The sequence below is a fragment of the Oncorhynchus nerka genome, linkage group LG6, assembly GCF_034236695.1.
Source record: "Oncorhynchus nerka isolate Pitt River linkage group LG6, Oner_Uvic_2.0, whole genome shotgun sequence".
Taxonomy (NCBI): domain Eukaryota; kingdom Metazoa; phylum Chordata; class Actinopteri; order Salmoniformes; family Salmonidae; genus Oncorhynchus; species Oncorhynchus nerka.
The window spans coordinates 72,263,761-72,286,714 of NC_088401.1; the positions used below are offsets into that span (position 1 = coordinate 72,263,761).

The 22,954-nt window shown below is 44.1% G+C and overlaps 1 protein-coding gene across 1 annotated transcript in view; it reads left to right on the forward strand.

Annotated features, from left to right (window-relative positions):
- The window catches only part of psd2 (pleckstrin and Sec7 domain containing 2), a 39,328-nt gene extending 16,623 nt beyond the window's left edge, over positions 1 to 22,705 (forward strand). Inside the window, 10 exon segments of the mRNA XM_065019844.1 lie at positions 127 to 287; positions 14,165 to 14,223; positions 15,814 to 15,903; positions 16,088 to 16,131; positions 16,199 to 16,392; positions 16,552 to 16,622; positions 16,789 to 16,946; positions 17,864 to 18,008; positions 18,136 to 18,279; positions 18,637 to 22,705. Of these exon segments, the coding sequence (XP_064875916.1) occupies positions 127 to 287; positions 14,165 to 14,223; positions 15,814 to 15,903; positions 16,088 to 16,131; positions 16,199 to 16,392; positions 16,552 to 16,622; positions 16,789 to 16,946; positions 17,864 to 18,008; positions 18,136 to 18,279; positions 18,637 to 18,855 (1,285 nt within the window). The 3' untranslated portion in view covers positions 18,856 to 22,705.
- The last annotated feature ends 249 nt before the right edge of the window (positions 22,706 to 22,954 follow it).

Here is a 22,954-nt window from a genome sequence, read left to right on the forward strand (position 1 = left end):
AAAGTGAGGAAGCTTGTAATAGGTTGTAGCCTGTAGCCTATATCACTGTGAGGACAAATACACTTTGTATTCTAGCCTGAAAACAATACTGCCTGCTCACTCGTTGGTCTTTGACCTAATTCTCAGGAACTTCCTGAAAGCCTTTCCTCTGATGGGTGAGACCCAGGAGAGAGAGAGAATCCTGGTCCACTTCTCTAAGAGGTTCTGTGTCTGCAACCCCACAGCCCTCGCCCCCGATGGCAAGGACAGATCCAAACGGGATGATGATGATGATGAAGAAGATGATGGTGATGATTATAATTAGGGTGGTGGGTAGGGTGGGGATAGGGCTGTGGCAGGCATGACATTTTGTCAGCCGGTTATTGTCTTGCAAATTACTGCCGATCTCAGGGTAATTGACCGTTAATGAACATAAACACGTTTAGCATCTCCAGCAGGCCTCCACTCATACAAGCCGCTGATGCAGCATCACAATAAATCCATCATTTATTTTAGGCAGGCTGAAAGAAGCATTATGATATGAAGATGTGTTTCAGTGGAACAGAATATGAGTTGGCCTACTGTATGTTATCTGGCTGTGCTCCATGCTGTAGGCTATAGGCTTGTTCATTTAGCTGGCTAGATACTGTATGTTATCTGGCTATGCTCCATGCTATAGGCTATAGGCTTGTTCATTTAGCTGGCTAGATACTGTATGTTATCTGGCTATGCTCCATGCTGTAGGCTATAGGCTTGTTCATTTAGCTGGCTAGATACTGTATGTTATCTGGCTATGCTCCATGCTATAGGCTTGTTCATTTAGCTGGCTAGATACTGTATGTTATCTGGCTGTGCTCCATGCTATAGACTATAGGCTTGTTCATTTAGCTGGCTAGATACTGTATGTTATCTGGCTGTGCTCCATGCTATAGGCTATAGGCTTGTTCATTTAGCTGGCTAGATACTGTATGTTATCTGGCTGTGCTCCATGCTGTAGGCTTGTTCATTTAGCTGGCTAGATACTGTATGTTATCTGGCTATGCTCCATGCTATAGGCTTGTTCATTTAGCTGGCTAGATACTGTATGTTATCTGGTTGTGCTCCATGCTATAGGCTTGTTCATTTAGCTGGCTAGATACTGTATGTTATCTGGCTATGCTCCATGCTGTAGGCTATAGGCTTGTTCATTTAGCTGGCTAGATACTGTATGTTATCTGGCTGTGCTCCATGCTGTAGGCTATAGGCTTGTTCATTTAGCTGGCTAGATACTGTATGTTATCTGGCTATGCTCCATGCTGTAGGCTTGTTCATTTAGCTGGCTAGATACTGTATGTTATCTGGCTGTGCTCCATGCTGTAGGCTATAGGCTTGTTCATTTAGCTGGCTAGATACTGTATGTTATCTGGCTATGCTCCATGCTGTAGGCTTGTTCATTTAGCTGGCTAGATACTGTATGTTATCTGGCTATGCTCCATGCTGTAGGCTATAGGCTTGTTCATTTAGCTGGCTATATACTGTATGTTATCTGGCTGTGCTCCATGCTATAGGCTTGTTCATTTAGCTGGCTAGATACTGTATGTTATCTGGCTGTGCTCCATGCTATAGGCTATAGGCTTGTTCATTTAGCTGGCTAGATACTGTATGTTATCTGGCTATGCTCCATGCTGTAGGCTATAGGCTTGTTCATTTAGCTGGCTAGATACTGTATGTTATCTGGCTGTGCTCCATGCTGTAGGCTATAGGCTTGTTCATTTAGCTGGCTAGATACTGTATGTTATCTGGCTGTGCTCCATGCTATAGGCTATAGGCTTGTTCATTTAGCTGGCTAGATACTGTATGTTATCTGGCTGTGCTCCATGCTGTAGGCTATAGGCTTGTTCATTTAGCTGGCTAGATACTGTATGTTATCTGGCTATGCTCCATGCTGTAGGCTTGTTCATTTAGCTGGCTAGATACTGTATGTTATCTGGCTATGCTCCATGCTATAGGCTATAGGCTTGTTCATTTAGCTGGCTAGATACTGTATGTTATCTGGCTATGCTCCATGCTATAGGCTATCCATGCTGTAGGCTATAGGCTTGTTCATTTAGCTGGCTAGATACTGTATGTTATCTGGCTGTGCTCCATGCTATAGGCTATAGGCTTGTTCATTTAGCTGGCTAGATACTGTATGTTATCTGGCTATGCTCCATGCTGTAGGCTATAGGCTTGTTCATTTAGCTGGCTAGATACTGTATGTTATCTGGCTGTGCTCCATGCTATAGGCTTGTTAATTTAGCTGGCTAGATACTGTATGTTATCTGGCTATGCTCCATGCTGTAGGCTTGTTCATTTAGCTGGCTAGATACTGTATGTTATCTGGCTGTGCTCCATGCTGTAGGCTATAGGCTTGTTCATTTAGCTGGCTAGATACTGTATGTTATCTGGCTATGCTCCATGCTGTAGGCTATAGGCTTGTTCATTTAGCTGGCTAGATACTGTATGTTATCTGGCTGTGCTCCATGCTATAGGCTATAGGCTTGTTCATTTAGCTGGCTAGATACTGTATGTTATCTGGCTATGCTCCATGCTGTAGGCTATAGGCTTGTTCATTTAGCTGGCTAGATACTGTATGTTATCTGGCTGTGCTCCATGCTGTAGGCTATAGGCTTGTTCATTTAGCTGGCTAGATACTGTATGTTATCTGGCTATGCTCCATGCTGTATGTTATCTGGCTATGCTCCATGGCTATAGGCTTGTTCATTTAGCTGGCTAGATACTGTATGTTATCTGGCTATGCTCCATGCTATAGGCTTGTTCATTTAGCTGGCTAGATACTGTATGTTATCTGGCTGTGCTCCATGCTATAGGCTATAGGCTTGTTCATTTAGCTGGCTAGATACTGTATGTTATCTGGCTATGCTCCATGCTGTAGGCTATAGGCTTGTTCATTTAGCTGGCTAGATACTGTATGTTATCTGGCTGTGCTCCATGCTATAGGCTTGTTCATTTAGCTGGCTAGATACTGTATGTTATCTGGCTGTGCTCCATGCTGTAGGCTATAGGCTTGTTCATTTAGCTGGCTAGATACTGTATGTTATCTGGCTATGCTCCATGCTGTAGGCTATAGGCTTGTTCATTTAGCTGGCTAGATACTGTATGTTATCTGGCTGTGCTCCATGCTGTAGGCTATAGGCTTGTTCATTTAGCTGGCTAGATACTGTATGTTATCTGGCTATGCTCCATGCTGTAGGCTTGTTCATTTAGCTGGCTAGATACTGTATGTTATCTGGCTATGCTCCATGCTGTAGGCTATAGGCTTGTTCATTTAGCTGGCTATATACTGTATGTTATCTGGCTATGCTCCATGCTATAGGCTTGTTCATTTAGCTGGCTAGATACTGTATGTTATCTGGCTGTGCTCCATGCTATAGGCTATAGGCTTGTTCATTTAGCTGGCTAGATACTGTATGTTATCTGGCTGTGCTCCATGCTATAGGCTATAGGCTTGTTCATTTAGCTGGCTAGATACTGTATGTTATCTGGCTATGCTCCATGCTGTAGGCTATAGGCTTGTTCATTTAGCTGGCTAGATACTGTATGTTATCTGGCTGTGCTCCATGCTGGCTAGGCTTGTTATCTGGCTATTTAGCTTGTTCATTTAGCTGGCTAGATACTGTATGTTATCTGGCTGTGCTCCATGCTGTAGGCTATAGGCTTGTTCATTTAGCTGGCTAGATACTGTATGTTATCTGGCTATGCTCCATGCTGTAGGCTATAGGCTTGTTCATTTAGCTGGCTAGATACTGTATGTTATCTGGCTATGCTCCATGCTATAGACTATAGGCTTGTTCATTTAGCTGGCTAGATACTGTATGTTATCTGGCTATGCTCCATGCTGTAGGCTATAGGCTTGTTCATTTAGCTGGCTAGATACTGTATGTTATCTGGCTGTGCTCCATGCTGTAGGCTATAGGCTTGTTCATTTAGCTGGCTAGATACTGTATGTTATCTGGCTATGCTCCATGCTGTAGGCTATAGGCTTGTTCATTTAGCTGGCTAGATACTGTATGTTATCTGGCTATGCTCCATGCTATAGGCTTGTTCATTTAGCTGGCTAGATACTGTATGTTATCTGGCTGTGCTCCATGCTATAGGCTATAGGCTTGTTCATTTAGCTGGCTAGATACTGTATGTTATCTGGCTGTGCTCCATGCTGTAGGCTATAGGCTTGTTCATTTAGCTGGCTAGATACTGTATGGCTATGCTCCATGCTGTAGGCTATAGGCTTGTTCATTTAGCTGGCTAGATACTGTATGTTATCTGGCTGTGCTCCATGCTGTAGGCTATAGGCTTGTTCATTTAGCTGGCTAGATACTGTATGTTATCTGGCTGTGCTCCATGCTGTAGGCTATAGGCTTGTTCATTTAGCTGGCTAGATACTGTATGTTATCTGGCTGTGCTCCATGCTGTAGGCTATAGGCTTGTTCATTTAGCTGGCTAGATACTGTATGTTATCTGGCTATGCTCCATGCTATAGGCTTGTTCATTTAGCTGGCTAGATACTGTATGTTATCTGGCTGTGCTCCATGCTATAGGCTTGTTCATTTAGCTGGCTAGATACTGTATGTTATCTGGCTGTGCTCCATGCTGTAGGCTATAGGCTTGTTCATTTAGCTGGCTAGATACTGTATGTTATCTGGCTATGCTCCATGCTGTAGGCTATAGGCTTGTTCATTTAGCTGGCTAGATACTGTATGTTATCTGGCTGTGCTCCATGCTGTAGGCTATAGGCTTGTTCATTTAGCTGGCTAGATACTGTATGTTATCTGGCTGTGCTCCATGCTGTAGGCTATAGGCTTGTTCATTTAGCTGGCTAGATACTGTATGTTATCTGGCTGTGCTCCATGCTGTAGGCTATAGGCTTGTTCATTTAGCTGGCTAGATACTGTATGTTATCTGGCTATGCTCCATGCTATAGGCTTGTTCATTTAGCTGGCTAAATACTGTATGTTATCTGGCTATGCTCCATGCTATAGGCTATAGGCTTGTTCATTTAGCTGGCTAAATACTGTATGTTATCTGGCTATGCTCCATGCTATAGGCTTGTTCATTTAGCTGGCTAGATACTGTATGTTATCTGGCTATGCTCCATGCTATAGGCTATAGGCTTGTTCATTTAGCTGGCTAGATACTGTATGTTATCTGGCTGTGCTCCATGCTATAGGCTATAGGCTTGTTCATTTAGCTGGCTAGATACTGTATGTTATCTGGCTGTGCTCCATGCTATAGGCTATAGGCTTGTTCATTTAGCTGGCTAAATACTGTATGTTATCTGGCTATGCTCCATGCTATAGGCTTGTTCATTTAGCTGGCTAGATACTGTATGTTATCTGGCTATGCTCCATGCTATAGGCTATAGGCTTGTTCATTTAGCTGGCTAGATACTGTATGTTATCTGGCTGTGCTCCATGCTATAGGTTATCTGGCTGTGCTCCAGGCTTGTTCATTTAGCTGGCTAGATACTGTATGTTATCTGGCTGTGCTCCATGCTATAGGCTATAGGCTTGTTCATTTAGCTGGCTAGATACTGTATGTTATCTGGCTATGCTCCATGCTGTAGGCTATAGGCTTGTTCATTTAGCTGGCTAGATACTGTATGTTATCTGGCTGTGCTCCATGCTATAGGCTATAGGCTTGTTCATTTAGCTGGCTAGATACTGTATGTTATCTGGCTGTGCTCCATGCTGTAGGCTATAGGCTTGTTCATTTAGCTGGCTAGATACTGTATGTTATCTGGCTGTGCTCCATGCTATAGGCTTGTTCATTTAGCTGGCTAGATACTGTATGTTATCTGGCTATGCTCCATGCTATAGGCTTGTTCATTTAGCTGGCTAGATACTGTTTATGTTATCTGGCTGTGCTCCATGCTGTAGGCTATAGGCTTGTTCATTTAGCTGGCTAGATACTGTATGTTATCTGGCTATGCTCCATGCTGTAGGCTATAGGCTTGTTCATTTAGCTGGCTAGATACTGTATGTTATCTGGCTGTGCTCCATGCTGTAGGCTATAGGCTTGTTCATTTAGCTGGCTAGATACTGTATGTTATCTGGCTGTGCTCCATGCTGTAGGCTATAGGCTTGTTCATTTAGCTGGCTAGATACTGTATGTTATCTGGCTATGCTCCATGCTGTAGGCTATAGGCTTGTTCATTTAGCTGGCTAGATACTGTATGTTATCTGGCTATGCTCCATGCTATAGGCTTGTTCATTTAGCTGGCTAGATACTGTATGTTATCTGGCTGTGCTCCATGCTATAGGCTATAGGCTTGTTCATTTAGCTGGCTAGATACTGTATGTTATCTGGCTATGCTCCATGCTATAGGCTATAGCTGGCTAGATACTGCTTGTTCATTTAGCTGGCTAGATACTGTATGTTATCTGGCTGTGCTCCATGCTATAGGCTATAGGCTTGTTCATTTAGCTGGCTAGATACTGTATGTTATCTGGCTATGCTCCATGCTATAGGCTTGTTCATTTAGCTGGCTAGATACTGTATGTTATCTGGCTGTGCTCCATGCTAGGCTAGGCTTGTTCATTTAGCTGGCTAGATACTGTATGTTATCTGGCTGTGCTCCATGCTGTAGGCTATTTAGCTGGCTTGTTCATTTAGCTGGCTATTTAGATACTGTATGTTATCTGGCTATGCTCCATGCTGTAGGCTATAGGCTTGTTCATTTAGCTGGCTAGATACTGTATGTTATCTGGCTGTGCTCCATGCTGTAGGCTATAGGCTTGTTCATTTAGCTGGCTAGATACTGTATGTTATCTGGCTGTGCTCCATGCTGTAGGCTATAGGCTTGTTCATTTAGCTGGCTAGATACTGTATGTTATCTGGCTGTGCTCCATGCTGTAGGCTATAGGCTTGTTCATTTAGCTGGCTAGATACTGTATGTTATCTGGCTGTGCTCCATGCTATAGGCTATTTAGGCTTGTTGTTATCTGGCTATTTAGCTGGCTAGCTGGCTATACTGTATGTTATCTGGCTATGCTCCATGCTATAGGCTTGTTCATTTAGCTGGCTAGATACTGTATGTTATCTGGCTATGCTCCATGCTATAGGCTATAGGCTTGTTCATTTAGCTGGCTAGATACTGTATGTTATCTGGCTGTGCTCCATGCTATAGGCTATAGGCTTGTTCATTTAGCTGGCTAGATACTGTATGTTATCTGGCTGTGCTCCATGCTATAGGCTATAGGCTTGTTCATTTAGCTGGCTAAATAATGTATGTTATCTGGCTATGCTCCATGCTATAGGCTTGTTCATTTAGCTGGCTAGATACTGTATGTTATCTGGCTATGCTCCATGCTATAGGCTATAGGCTTGTTCATTTAGCTGGCTAGATACTGTATGTTATCTGGCTGTGCTCCATGCTATAGACTATAGGCTTGTTCATTTAGCTGGCTAGATACTGTATGTTATCTGGCTGTGCTCCATTCTATAGGCTATAGGCTTGTTCATTTAGCTGGCTAGATACTGTATGTTATCTGGCTATGCTCCATGCTGTAGGCTATAGGCTTGTTCATTTAGCTGGCTAGATACTGTATGTTATCTGGCTGTGCTCCATGCTATAGGCTATAGGCTTGTTCATTTAGCTGGCTAGATACTGTATGTTATCTGGCTATGCTCCATGCTGTAGGCTATAGGCTTGTTCATTTAGCTGGCTAGATACTGTATGTTATCTGGCTGTGCTCCATGCTATAGGCTTGTTCATTTAGCTGGCTAGATACTGTATGTTATCTGGCTATGCTCCATGCTATAGGCTTGTTCATTTAGCTGGCTAGATACTGTATGTTATCTGGCTGTGCTCCATGCTGTAGGCTATAGGCTTGTTCATTTAGCTGGCTAGATACTGTATGTTATCTGGCTATGCTCCATGCTGTAGGCTATAGGCTTGTTCATTTAGCTGGCTAGATACTGTATGTTATCTGGCTGTGCTCCATGCTATAGGCTATAGGCTTGTTCATTTAGCTGGCTAGATACTGTATGTTATCTGGCTGTGCTCCATGCTGTAGGCTATAGGCTTGTTCATTTAGCTGGCTAGATACTGTATGTTATCTGGCTGTGCTCCATGCTATAGGCTATAGGCTTGTTCATTTAGCTGGCTAGATACTGTATGTTATCTGGCTATGCTCCATGCTATAGGCTTGTTCATTTAGCTGGCTAGATACTGTATGTTATCTGGCTATGCTCTATGCTATAGGCTATAGGCTTGTTCATTTAGCTGGCTAGATACTGTATGTTATCTGGCTGTGCTCCATGCTATAGACTATAGGCTTGTTCATTTAGCTGGCTAGATACTGTATGTTATCTGGCTGTGCTCCATGCTATAGACTATAGGCTTGTTCATTTAGCTGGCTAGATACTGTATGTTATCTGGCTATGCTCCATGCTATAGGCTATAGGCTTGTTCATTTAGCTGGCTAGATACTGTATGTTATCTGGCTATGCTCCATGCTGTAGGCTATAGGCTTGTTCATTTAGCTGGCTAGATACTGTATGTTATCTGGCTGTGCAACGATAAAAACATTCCCTAACCAGAAACCGTGGATTGATGGCAGCATTCGCGTGAAACTGAAAGCGCGAACCACTGCTTTTAATCAGGGCAAGGTGTCTGGTAACATGACCGAATACAAACAGTGCAGCTATTCCCTCCGCAAGGCTATCAAACAAGCTAAGCGTCAGTACAGAGACAAAGTAGAATCTCAATTCAACGGCTCAGACACAAGAGGCATGTGGCAGGGTCTACAGTCAATCACGGACTACAAGAAGAAACCCAGCCCAGTCACGGACCAGGATGTCTTGCTCCCAGGCAGACTAAATAACTTTTTTGCCCGCTTTGAGGACAACACAGTGCCACTGACACGGCCTGCAACGAAAACATGCGGTCTCTCCTTCACTGCAGCCGAGGTGAGTAAGACATTTAAACGTGTTAACCCTCGCAAGGCTGCAGGCCCAGACGGCATCCCCAGCCGCGCCTTCAGAGCATGCGCAGACCAGATGGCCGGTGTGTTTACGGACATATTCAATCAATCCCTATACCAGTCTGCTGTTCCCACATGCTTCAAGAGGGCCACCATTGTTCCTGTTCCCAAGAAAGCTAAGGTAACTGAGCTAAACGACTACCGCCCCGTAGCACTCACTTCCGTCATCATGAAGTGCTTTGAGAGACTAGTCAAGGACCATATCACCTCCACCCTACCTGACACCCTAGACCCACTCCAATTTGCTTACCGCCCAAATAGGTCCACAGACGATGCAATCTCAACCACACTGCACACTGCCCTAACCCATCTGGACAAGAGAAATACCTATGTGAGAATGCTGTTCATCGACTACAGCTCGGCATTCAACACCATAGTACCCTCCAAGCTCCTCGTCATCAAGCTCGAGACCCTGGGTCTCGACCCCGCCCTGTGCAACTGGGTACTGGACTTCCTGACGGGCCGCCCCAGGTGGTGAGGGTAGGCAACAACATCTCCTCCCCGCTGATCCTCAACACGGGGCCCCACAAGGGTGCGTTCTGAGCCCTCTCCTGTACTCCCTGTTCACCCACGACTGCGTGGCCACGCACGCTCCAAGTCAATCATCAAGTTTGGGGACGACACAACAGTGGTAGGCTTGATTACCAACAACGACGAGACGGCCTACAGGGAGGAGGTGAGGGCCCTCGGAGTGTGGTGTCAGGAAAATAACCTCACACTCAACGTCAACAAAACTAAGGAGATGATTGTGGACTTCAGGAAACAGCAGAGGGAACACCCCCCTATCCACATCGATGGAACAGTAGTGGAGAGGGTAGCAAGTTTTAAGTTCCTCGGCATACACATCACAGACAAACTGAATTGGTCCACTCACACAGACAGCGTCGTGAAGAAGGCGCAGCAGCGCCTCTTCAACCTCAGGAGGCTGAAAAAATTTGGCTTGTCACCAAAAGCACTCACAAACTTCTATAGATGCACAATCGAGAGCATCCTGGCGGGCTGTATCACCGCCTGGTACGGCAACTGCTCCACCCTCAACCGTAAGGCTCTCCAGAGGGTAGTGAGGTCTGCACAACGCATCACCGGGGGCAAACTACCTGCCCTCCAGGACACCTACACCACCCGATGTTACAGGAAGGCCATAAAGATCATCAAGGACATCAACCACCCGAGCCACTGCCTGTTCACCCCGCTATCATCCAGAAGGCGAGGTCAGTACAGGTGCATCAAAGCTGGGACCGAGAGACTGAAAAACAGCTTCTATCTCAAGGCCATCAGACTGTTAAACAGCCACCACTAACATTGAGTGGCTGCTGCCAACACACTGACATTGACACTGACCCAACTCCAGACACTTTAATAATGGGAATTGATGGGAAATTATGTAAATATATCACTAGCCACTTTAAACAATGCTACCTTATATAATGTTACTTACCCTACATTATTCATCTCATATGCATACGTATATACTGTACTCTATATCATCGACTGCATCCTTATGTAATACATGTATCACTAGCCACTTCAACTATGCCACTTTGTTTACTTTGTCTACATTCTCATCTCATATGTATATACTGTACTCGATACCATCTACTGTATGCTGCCCTGTACCATCACTCATTCATATATCCTTATGTACATATTCTTTATCCCCTTCCACTGTGTATAAGACAGTAGTTTTGGAATTGTTAGTTAGATTACTTGTTGGTTATTACTGCATTGTCGGAACTAGAAGCACAAGCATTTCGCTACACTCGCATTAACATCTGCTAACCATGTGTATGTGACAAATAAAATTTGATTTGATTTGATGCTGTAGGCTATAGGCTTGTTCATTTAGCTGGCTAGATACTGTATGTTATCTGGCTATGCTCCATGCTATAGGCTATAGGCTTGTTCATTTAGCTGGCTAGATACTGTATGTTATCTGGCTGTGCTCCATGCTGTAGGCTATAGGCTTGTTCATTTAGCTGGCTAGATACTGTATGTTATCTGACTGTGCTCCATGCTGTAGGCTATAGGCTTGTTCATTTAGCTGGCTAGATACTGTATGTTATCTGGCTATGCTCTATGCTATAGGCTTGTTCATTTAGCTGGCTAGATACTGTATGTTATCTGGCTATGCTCCATGCTATAGGCTTGTTCATTTAGCTGGCTAGATACTGTATGTTATCTGGCTGTGCTCCATGCTATAGGCTATAGGCTTGTTCATTTAGCTGGCTAGATACTGTATGTTATCTGGCTGTGCTCCATGCTGTAGGCTTGTTCATTTAGCTGGCTAGATACTGTATGTTATCTGGCTATGCTCCATGCTATAGGCTTGTTCATTTAGCTGGCTAGATACTGTATGTTATCTGGCTATGCTCTATGCTATAGGCTTGTTCATTTAGCTGGCTAGATACTGTATGTTATCTGGCTATGCTCCATGCTATAGGCTTGTTCATTTAGCTGGCTAGATACTGTATGTTATCTGGCTATGCTCCATGCTATAGGCTATAGGCTTGTTCATTTAGCTGGCTAGATACTGTATGTTATCTGGCTGTGCTCCATGCTGTAGGCTATAGGCTTGTTCATTTAGCTGGCTAGATACTGTATGTTATCTGGCTATGCTCCATGCTGTAGGCTATAGGCTTGTTCATTTAGCTGGCTAGATACTGTATGTTATCTGGCTATGCTCCATGCTGTAGGCTATAGGCTTGTTCATTTAGCTGGCTAGATACTGTATGTTATCTGGCTATGCTCCATGCTATAGGCTTGTTCATTTAGCTGGCTAGATACTGTATGTTATCTGGCTGTGCTCCATGCTATAGGCTATAGGCTTGTTCATTTAGCTGGCTAGATACTGTATGTTATCTGGCTGTGCTCCATGCTATAGGCTATAGGCTTGTTCATTTAGCTGGCTAGATACTGTATGTTATCTGGCTATGCTCCATGCTGTAGGCTATAGGCTTGTTCATTTAGCTGGCTAGATACTGTATGTTATCTGGCTGTGCTCCATGCTATAGGCTATAGGCTTGTTCATTTAGCTGGCTAGATACTGTATGTTATCTGGCTATGCTCCATGCTGTAGGCTATAGGCTTGTTCATTTAGCTGGCTAGATACTGTATGTTATCTGGCTATGCTCCATGCTGTAGGCTATAGGCTTGTTCATTTAGCTGGCTAGATACTGTATGTTATCTGGCTATGCTCCATGCTGTAGGCTATAGGCTTGTTCATTTAGCTGGCTAGATACTGTATGTTATCTGGCTGTGCTCCATGCTGTAGGCTTGTTCATTTAGCTGGCTAGATACTGTATGTTATCTGGCTATGCTCCATGCTGTAGGCTTGTTCATTTAGCTGGCTAGATACTGTATGTTATCTGGCTGTGCTCCATGCTGTAGGCTATAGGCTTGTTCATTTAGCTGGCTAGATACTGTATGTTATCTGGCTATGCTCCATGCTGTAGGCTATAGGCTTGTTCATTTAGCTGGCTAGATACTGTATGTTAGCTGGCTGTGCTCCATGCTATAGGCTATAGGCTTGTTCATTTAGCTGGCTAAATACTGTATGTTATCTGGCTATGCTCCATGCTATAGGCTATAGGCTTGTTCATTTAGCTGGCTAAATACTGTATGTTATCTGGCTATGCTCCATGCTATAGGCTATAGGCTTGTTCATTTAGCTGGCTATATACTGTATGTTATCTGGCTGTGCTCCATGCTGTAGGCTATAGGCTTGTTCATTTAGCTGGCTAGATACTGTATGTTATCTGGCTGTGCTCCATGCTGTAGGCTATAGGCTTGTTCATTTAGCTGGCTAGATACTGTATGTTATCTGGCTATGCTCCATTCTATAGGCTTGTTCATTTAGCTGGCTAGATACTGTATGTTATCTGGCTATGCTCCATGCTGTAGGCTATAGGCTTGTTCATTTAGCTGGCTAGATACTGTATGTTATCTGGCTGTGCTCCATGCTGTAGGCTATAGGCTTGTTCATTTAGCTGGCTAGATACTGTATGTTATCTGGCTGTGCTCCATGCTATAGGCTATAGGCTTGTTCATTTAGCTGGCTAGATACTGTATGTTATCTGGCTGTGCTCCATGCTATAGACTATAGGCTTGTTCATTTAGCAGACAAGATATGCTTATAAGTCCGGTGCCATTATTTTATAGTAAGAAGAATATAATTGAACTTAACTGAACAAAACAGAAAGGATATTTTTCACATTCCGGAGCAAGTGTGCTTATGAAGTGGCTATGTGGAGCGTAAAAGTGATCATTTGAAACAGGTCCTATACGCTAGATTGAGTTATTTGGCAACTTTAGTTGTGAATGATAAAAACCATAGAATGTCAAACATATGGTCTGCATGATGCGCCTACAGGCTATTGATGATTTGAGAAAGTCACATAAAAAGCCTACGCTCTGTTCCTTGCCTCAGGCTGCACAGCCGTTCTCTCTTCAAGTGATCATATTTCACTCATCAAATCAAATGTTATTGGTTGCATACATATATTTAGCAGATGTTATCCCAGGTGAAGCAGAATGCTTGTGTTTCTAGCTCCAACAGTGCAGTTATGAGTACATTTTTAAAAATAAATACAGGCAAATCCCCAAAATAAAAAGAAAGGAATGAAGAAATATCAGAACAAGCCATGTCAGAGTCAGGAATATTAATGTATACAGTGCATTCGGAAGTATTCAGACCCCTTGGCAATTTAATCCATTTTAGAATAAGGCTGTAATGTAACAAAAATGTGGACAGTGTCAAGAGGTCTGAATACTTTCCGAATGCACTGTATTAGAGCTTATGAATACGCATAGACCGATATATGAGCCCAAGACTGGAAAAAACGCTGAATTCAAATAATGATTGTGCCGTTATACAATACATAGCTTAATATGTTTCTCCGAAACACGACCCTGCCAAGCAGCACTGATGATGCATCTAGCACTGATGATGCCTCTAGCACTGATGATGCATCTAGCACTGCGATGCCTCTAGCACTGATGATGCATCTAGCACTGCGATGTAGTGCCTTAGACTGCCGAGTATTGTTGAGACTTTGTCAAGTATTGTTGAGATCATTTTTTTGCCTACTGTTAAAATAAGCCATTTGAGTCATCCATGGCATTTAGATAACATTTAAAAACATGTTATCTTCTTCTTCCAACAGACGGAGCCCATACGTTAACCTGCGCCTTAATGCTGCTCAACACTGATCTACATGGACACGTATGTACAGCTCTGTTATCAAACCTACAGTCTGTGAAGATAGATGGAAATCAATGTGCAGGCAGGAGCCCCCAGAAATACTCATCAATCCTATTTGACATACAGCAGATCCCTGAGGAGTAGAGCCAAAACCCTGTCTAACATGACTCACGCACCAACACAATTGACGTAGAGAAACCTACTGTCGCGTCGGCTCATTGTATTTATGTATTTTGCTTGTCTGTCTTTGAGAATAAAAATAAAGCCCCCCTTAAGGCAGGCAACACCTGTTTAGAAGTGATGTGCTACAGCAACAATAGCTTCCCTCTCTGTCTCACTCTCTCTCTCTCTATATCTGTCTCTCTTCTACCTCTCTATTTCACTATCTCTCTGTTACCCTCCAGCTCAATCTCTCAATCTCCATCTCTGTTCTCCTCTGACCCACTTTCTGCCCTCTTTTTGTCCCGTCTTTCTGTCTCCTACTACTAAATACCACAGCACTATATACTAACTCTTATCCAGTGTTACTTTAACACCCGCTCTCACAATTTAACTCTCTGTTCTTATATGTCTACTAACATATCCTCTCATGCTTCTAACATACTCTCTCAACCTCCTTCATTTCTTCTCTTCTCCTCTCACTCCCTCTATTGTCCTGCGTTCTGTCTGACCTCTGTGTGACCTCTGTGTAACCTCTGGCTGTCCTGCTCCGTAGGTGGTAAGTGGCTTTTAGCACTAACCTCTTCTGTGTCTCTCCATGTACCGTATATCTGTGGTCATAATGTAACCAATCAACCGCATAATGCATGGAAGAGAATAGCTAATGCTCTACCTGCACACCACTGACACCTAGTGGTCATTCAGGGGAATTATTCACAGTACTGCATAACATATTCACATCGATTTGCATTTACAGTAATGTTTCTCCAAGCCTTGTTAAGATCCACCTACTATAGAAAATACAGTAAACGTCTGAAGAAAAGTTTGTCAATATTTACATTTACCGGTAGGTAGTAAGACTGTGAATCCCAAATCACCCCCTCGCCCCTACAGACCCACTTGGAGGGCCCTCGGTTGTCATATGTTGCTGACGAAACTCCTATGGTGACTTCCAGAGAGTGGCGAAGGGATCAATAAACCCATCAACTGTTGTTTTACAAGTTATAAACCTCAGTAACAGTTAAACATTTCATTTGAGGTATAGGCTATTTCATCTGTTACGTGTGTCATTTCTTGAAATCAGACAAACAAATGCATGTGGTTTACAATTAGACCTGCCTCTCCATTATTTTGTATTAAATTGTGCTTAGTCCAAACATATTATTATTTTGGATTAAATTGTGCAAACTCCAAACATATTGTGGTGCTTGTCGGGATAGCACTTCGCTCTGAAGCCTGCAGCCTTGCTGGCTTTGGCCAAAGTGGTTATCGGAATTAGCCCCTACACCCTCAATAATTTTCACTCCCTAAGCTTTGGTATACTTATGCATAAGGCAGAGGTGAGCAAGAATGCACAAATGGAGGGCTGAGGGTTGTGGGGAAGGGAATGATTTAGGATTCAGCCTTCTGTTTCATTGTCCAGAACAGCCTTCATGTGTCTCTCTTGTCCAGAACATTGGGAAGAAGATGTCTTGCCAGCAGTTCATCAGTAATCTGGATGGCCTAAACGATGGCAAGGACTTCCCTAAAGACCTGTTAAAGGTACAGTAATCAATGCTAGGACAATATTGATGACAACACTTCAACTAGGCTCCTTACTAATGCTTTGTCTTACTAATGTAATATTTGGTCAGATTCCAATGTTGGCATTACTCAGAAGTTGATCCAGTTCAATGAGATGGGACTTTTTTCTCTCACCATTTTGATTTCTTTCCTTCCTGTTTAGGTGCTGTATAATTCAATAAAGAACGAGAAACTTGAATGGGCAATGTGAGTATCCCTTCTCAGGTGTGTGCGTGTGTGTCCTATGTTATTTCTGATGTCTGATGTATTGCAGTGAGGAAGAGGAGTTCAGGAAGAGTCTATCGGAGCTGGTGGAGGAGCAGTATGAGGGAGGGGGGAAGAGGGGGGTTGCCAGGGTAACGGATGGCAATAACCCTTTCATCGCCATCCCCATCCTACCCAACGCTGTCACCTATAAACATGGTGTCCTGTCCCGCAAGAGCCACGCAGACATGGACGGCAAACGCAGTGAGGATAAACTTGCGCGCACACACACACACACACACACACACATAGATGGGCTTAGGCTAGGTTGGAAGGGAATTTCTTAACGCATAAGTCTTCAGTTATTGGGATTTAAATAAGTTTAGAAATAACAGTCGTCTCACACCCTCTCCCTCTCTCTAGCCCCACGAGGACGACGAGGCTGGAAGAAGTTCTATGCGGTTCTAAAGGGGATGATCCTTTATCTACAGAAGGTACCAGATACCTCTCCGTTACCATAGAAACAGACTTCTACCACTGCAGTAGAATGCAGCAGTGGTAGCTCAGCTGCGTGTGTGTCACTCTCTCTCTCCCACACACAAACACAGTAGTAGGAGCTCTCTGACGACGTTATATGTGTGTGTCTCCCCCTGTTGACAGGATGAGTATAAGGCTGATGCAGAGCTGTGTGAGGGGGACCTAAAAAACGCTGTGCGTATCCACCATGCGTTAGCCACCCGCGCTACAGACTACAGCAAGAGACCCAACGTCCTCAAACTAAAGACCTCTGACTGGAGAGTGTTCCTGCTGCAGGCACCGTAGGTCCTCTGCTACTCTGGCCTGTAGGGGAGGCCTGTTCTCTCTCTCTGACAGGAGAGTGTCCCTGCTGCAGGCACCGTAGGTCCTCTGCTACTCTGGCCTGTAGGGGAGGCCTGTTCTCTCTCTCTGACAGGAGAGTGTCCCTGCTGCAGGCACCGTAGGTCCTCTGCTACTCTGGCCTGTAGGGGAGGCCTGTTCTCTCTCTCTGACAGGAGAGTGTCCCTGCTGCAGGCACCGTAGGTCCTCTGCTACTCTGGCCTGTAGGGGAGGCCTGTTCTCTCTCTCTGACAGGAGAGTGTCCCTGCTGCAGGCACCGTAGGTCCTCTGCTACTCTGGCCTGTAGGGGAGGCCTGTTCTCTCTCTCTGACAGGAGAGTGTCCCTGCTGCAGGCACCGTAGGTCCTCTGCTACTCTGGCCTGTAGGGGAGGCCTGTTCTCTCTCTCTGACAGGAGAGTGTCCCTGCTGCAGGCACCGTAGGTCCTCTGCTACTCTGGCCTGTAGGGGAGGCCTGTTCTCTCTCTCTGACAGGAGAGTGTCCCTGCTGCAGGCACCGTAGGTCCTCTGCTACTCTGGCCTGTAGGGGAGGCCTGTTCATGGGAACCAGCTACATGTCCTCTAATGCACATTCGGTTATTTTGTCACACAATGATAACTGACTTTCATGATGTACAGAAATGTGGTGTTATTATTAGCCAAATATTATTAGCCTTTAGATATTTTGTTGCAACTTGTGGCATACTCTCTCTCATAATAATGTATGCTATTTAGCAGACGCTTTGTCCATGCATATATTTTACGTACGGGTGGTCTCTAGAATCGAACACGTTATCCTGGCACTGAAAGCGCCATGCTCTACCTTCTGAACACATACAAATGTCTCTCTTTCTGTCTGTCTGTGTCCTTTATTTCTTTGAAGGAGTGAAGAGGAGATGATGTCGTGGATATTCCGTATTAACCTGGTAGCAGCTCTGTTCTCCGCCCCCGCCTTCCCTGCTGCCATTGGCTCCATGAAGACGTTCTGTAGACCTCTACTGCCCTCCTCCTCTACCCGGCTAAACCAGGTGCACGCAAACACACATTCTCTCACACACAACCACATATATAGCATGGTGCAACCTAAATTGATTGTGTTATGTGATTGGTTGTTACTGGTGCCTGCTGTTTGATGGGTTGCTGTGATTGGTGCAGGAGGATCAGCTGCAGTCCCACGAGGGGAAGCTGAAGCAGATGAGTGTGGAGGTGGAAGAGCACAGGAAGAACCCTCCCTCGCCTTCTCCCAAGAGCAGAGAGTGGGAGGAGTATCGAATCAAAGAGCACTATCTCATATATGAGGTGAGAAGGAGAGAGGCTACAGGTCTTTGGCCTACATCCTTTTGCATAATATGTGTAGTTTATCTTAAGGGAGAAAGGCTGCATCTCTCTTTCTCTCTCTCTGTGTAACTGTTTCTATGTGCATAGGTCCTGGTATATCTGAAATAGATGTTCTGTTGTTGTGTTATAGTTGTGACAGAATCATGAGATCAATGTCCTATATCCCCTTTCTCTGTGTTTTTCCCCATCATTTGTCATGAACCCTCTTTCTCTCTGTAGAGTGAGCATTGTGTAATAGCTGTGTGTTAAATGAGCCATGTGTGATATACGCATATTTATAGTCACATCATCTTCATTCCCCTTCTCTCTCCATTGCAGAAGAGTCGGTACGAGACGTATATCAACCTTCTCCAGGCCAAGATGAGGGCAGAGACAGACGACCTGGAGAAGATAGAGGCTAGCGTGATGAGCGGGATTGGGGAGGGCCGAGGGGGGCGCGAGGGATACCTCCGGAAGACCCAGTCCTCTCCTTCCATCAGCCAGCACGATGTCAATCGCAGGGCCTCTGGACGCACTGGCCCGGGCCAGCAGAGTTGAGAGGAGAACCCCCTAAAAAATATAATGCACCCCTCGTAACTCTGTCCTCTGAGCCAGAGGGCTCTCCCCTACAAACGCCTGAGAACTGGACCCCCAAATCCTCCCTCCTTCCTATTTCATTGCACAGTAAAGCGGTAATAATTGTTCCAACTATACAGTATTAATGGTGTTATTTAACCAACAGCTAATTGTCTCTGGCAGTGCTTATAAGAACACTTATAATGGAGAACATGAAGATGTGGAAAAAAGAACGAAAGAGGAGAGAGGACTTACCGGCATAAAGGAAGTGTGGAGTGGAGTTTTTTGGTTTGAGGAGGTGGATGGTGGATTTCAGGGTGGAGTGGTACAGTAGCATAGTACTAGGGCGACAAGTAGCCTAGCAGTTAAGAGATTTGGGCCAGTAACCATCACTGTTTTGAATCCCGAGCAGACTAGGTGAAAAATCTGTTAATGTGCCCTAGAGCAAGGCACTTAACCCACAATTGCTCCTGTAAGTCGCTCTGCATAAGAGCATCTGCTAAATGACTAAAATGTCAAATGTACACTACCGTTCAAAAGTTTGGGGTCACTTAGAAATGTCCTTGTTTTTGAAAGAGAAGCAAATTTTTTGTCCATTAAAATAACATCAAATTCATCAGAAATACAGTGTAGGCATTTTTAACGTTGTAAATAGCTATTGTAGCTGGAAACAGATTTTTTTTAATGGAATATCTACATAGGCGTATTCCAATGGCACGTTGTGTTAGCTAATCGCAGTTTAACATTTTAAAAGGCATTAGAAAACCCTTTTGCAATTATGTTAGCACAGCTGAAAACTGTTGTTCTGATTAAAGAAGCAATAAAACTGGCCGCCTTTAGACTAGTTGAGTATCTGGAGCATCAGCATTTGTGGGTTCAATTACAGGCTCAAAATGACCAGAAACAAAGCTCTTTCTTTGGAAACTCGTCAGTCTATTCTTGTTCTGAGAAATTAAGGATATTCCATGCGAGAAATTGCCAAGAAACTGAAGGTCTCGTACAACGCTGTGTACTACTCCCTTCACAGAACAGCACAAACTGGCTCTAATCAGTAGAAAGAGGAGTGGGAGGCCTCGGTGCACAACTCTCAACGTCAACAGTTAAGAGTTGCAAAGAAAAATACATATCTCAGCCTGGCCAATAAAAATAAAAGATTAAGATGGGCAAAAGAACACAGACACTGGACAGAGGAAGATTGGAAAAAAGTGTTATGGACAGACGAATCTAAGTTTGAAGTGTTCGGATCACAAAGAAGGACATTCGTGAGATGCAGAAAAATTGAAAAGATGCTGGAGGAGTGCTTGACGCCATCTGTCAAGCATGGTGGAGGTAATGTGATGGTCTGGGGGTGCTTTGGTGGTGGTAAAGTGGGAGATTTGTACAGGGGAAAAGCGATCTTGATGAAGGAAGACTTTCACTCCATTTTGCAACGCTATGCCATACCCTGTGGGCGGCGCTTAATTGGAGCCAATTTCCTCCTACAACAGGACAATGACCCAAAGCACAGCTCCAAACTATGCAATAACTATTTAGGGAAGAAGCAGTCAGCTGGTATTCTGTCTATAATAGAGTGGCCGGCCAGCACGGTCATTTGATTTCAACCATATTGAGCTGTTGTAGGAGCAGCTTGACCGTATGGTATGTAAGAAGCGCCCATCAAGCCAATCCAACTTGTGGGAGGTGCTTCAGGAAGTATGGGGTGAAATCTCTTCAGATTACCTCAACAAATTGACAACTAGAAGCCAAAGCTCTGCACGGCTGTAATTGCTGCAAATGGAGGATTCTTTGATGAAAGCAATGTTTGAAGGACACAATTATTTCATTTAAAAATCATTGTTTATAACCTTGTCAACGTCTTGACTATATTTCCTATTCATTTTGCAACTCATTTCATGTATGTTTTCACGGAAAACAATGACATTTCTAAGTGACCCCAAACCTTTGAAGTAACTCACACCTTATAGTGAGCCTTCAACAGGTTACTATGGACCATAGAGCATGGAGACTCTCCTCAGTGTATCTGAACAGGCCTATGTAACACACCTACTTTATGGAAGCCTTATGATGATGAACAACACTTACCCAGACTCTCAGAACTGTTAAGATGATCAACTCCTTGCTGTGTAGACTATTATTGATAAGTATGTATTTCTTCTTCCACTTGAACCTGAGCTTCATATATGATATCAGACTGAATGAAAGCACTGTGGCATGTTTTATAACCCTTGTTCTATGTTACTGTCTGGACACCTGTACTGCTGTTACTGAGTGGATACCTGTACTGCTGTTACTCTGGGTGGATACCTGTACTGCTGTTACTCTGAGTGGATACCTGTACTGCTGTTACTCTGAGTGGACACCTGTACTGCTGTTACTGAGTGGATACCTGTACTGCTGTTACTCTGGGTGGATACCTGTACTGCTGTTACTCTGGGTGGATAACTGTACTGCTGTTACTCTGAGTGGATACCTGTACTGCTGTTACTCTGAGTGGACACCTGTACTGCTGTTACTGAGTGGATACCTGTACTGCTGTTACTCTGGGTGGATACCTGTACTGCTGTTACTCTGGGTGGATAACTGTACTGCTGTTACTCTGAGTGGATACCTGTACTTCTGTTACTCTGGGTGGATACCTGTACTGCTGTTACTGAGTGGATACCTGTACTGCTGTTACTGAGTGGATACCTGTACTGCTGTTACTCTGGGTGGATACCTGTACTGCTGTTACTCTGGGTGGATACCTGTACTGCTGTTACTCTGAGTGGATACATGTACTGCTGTTACTGAGTGGATACATGTACTGCTGTTACTGAGTGGATACCTGTACTGCTGTTACTCTGAGTGGATACCTGTACTGCTGTTACTCTGAGTGGATACCTGTACTGCTGTTACTCTGAGTGGATACCTGTACTGCTGTTACTCTGAGTGGATACCTGTACTGCTGTTACTCTGAGTGGAAGCTGGGATGGAGGACATTGACAGAGTATGAGCAGTAATGTTGGTTTGTTGAAGATTTTGATAAAGTGCTTTGAGCGTGTGTGTGGTTGAGGGTTGGCCAGTGGACATTGGGTTAAGGTTGAAAGGAAGCACGTCTAACATTAAAGGATCTGTGTTCTGTGTTGGAATGCTTTGATGCAGAAGAAGACGTCTCCCTGAGTTGGAGCGGGCTCATCTTCCATTCATATCATCATCAGGGTGCAGATACTACAATCAAAGACTGAAAGACAAAGCAGCAGAACAGGAAGTAGAGGAAGTGGCTGAGCAGAACATAGCTGTACACGTGGTGTAGAATCATATTCATGTGGGAGACCAGAGAGAGGACACTAACCCAGCTCTGTCTCTCCAGGAAGGAACCATGGAAAGATGGAGGGAGGAAAGAGGGCTGTGGTTCTGCTGGACTACATTGTTCTAAATGGAACATTGAGACTCATCCTCCTCTCTTTCTCCTTCCCCTGACTGGACTTCGGATGGGATAGTGTCCCTAATTCATATGTCTTTCTCGACACTAAAGCGGTACGGAATCTTTGCACGGTCAGAACAGACACAGAGGCTTTATAGATGCTGTGTTTTTGATGAGACTGGATCAGAGATCCTTAGTTCTGTTGACTGAAGTGGAATTTGGAATCAGAACTGACATTTTATACATTATGTCTTTCTTACTCCGAGGACCGACCTTGTCACTTTGGCTGTTGTGCTAACTAACCATTGTTTCCCCAGTGTTTTAGGGCAGAGCAGTGCTGTTGTAATATAGAATTGTGAGAAGGTTTTTTACTTTGCTGGTCCTGTCTTAAATAAATATTTTTTGTTGTTTTTTATTTAAACAAAGGAAGCTTGGAGACTGGAAATGTTACTGTATATTGTTATTTTGTTTGACAGTGTAAAGTGGAGGGAGTTTTTACTGGTTATTTTAGTCAGTGCTTCCTAAAGTCACCTTTCATATACAATAGAATGTTTAGTATAGCTAGTTCGCAATTTAGCAGGAATAAACATCGCGTCCACATCTTGGACACAATGAGCACTTGTCAAGGTACCACTTGCACCTGTAGCTATTAAATACTATGAAAGGCTGGTCATGGCT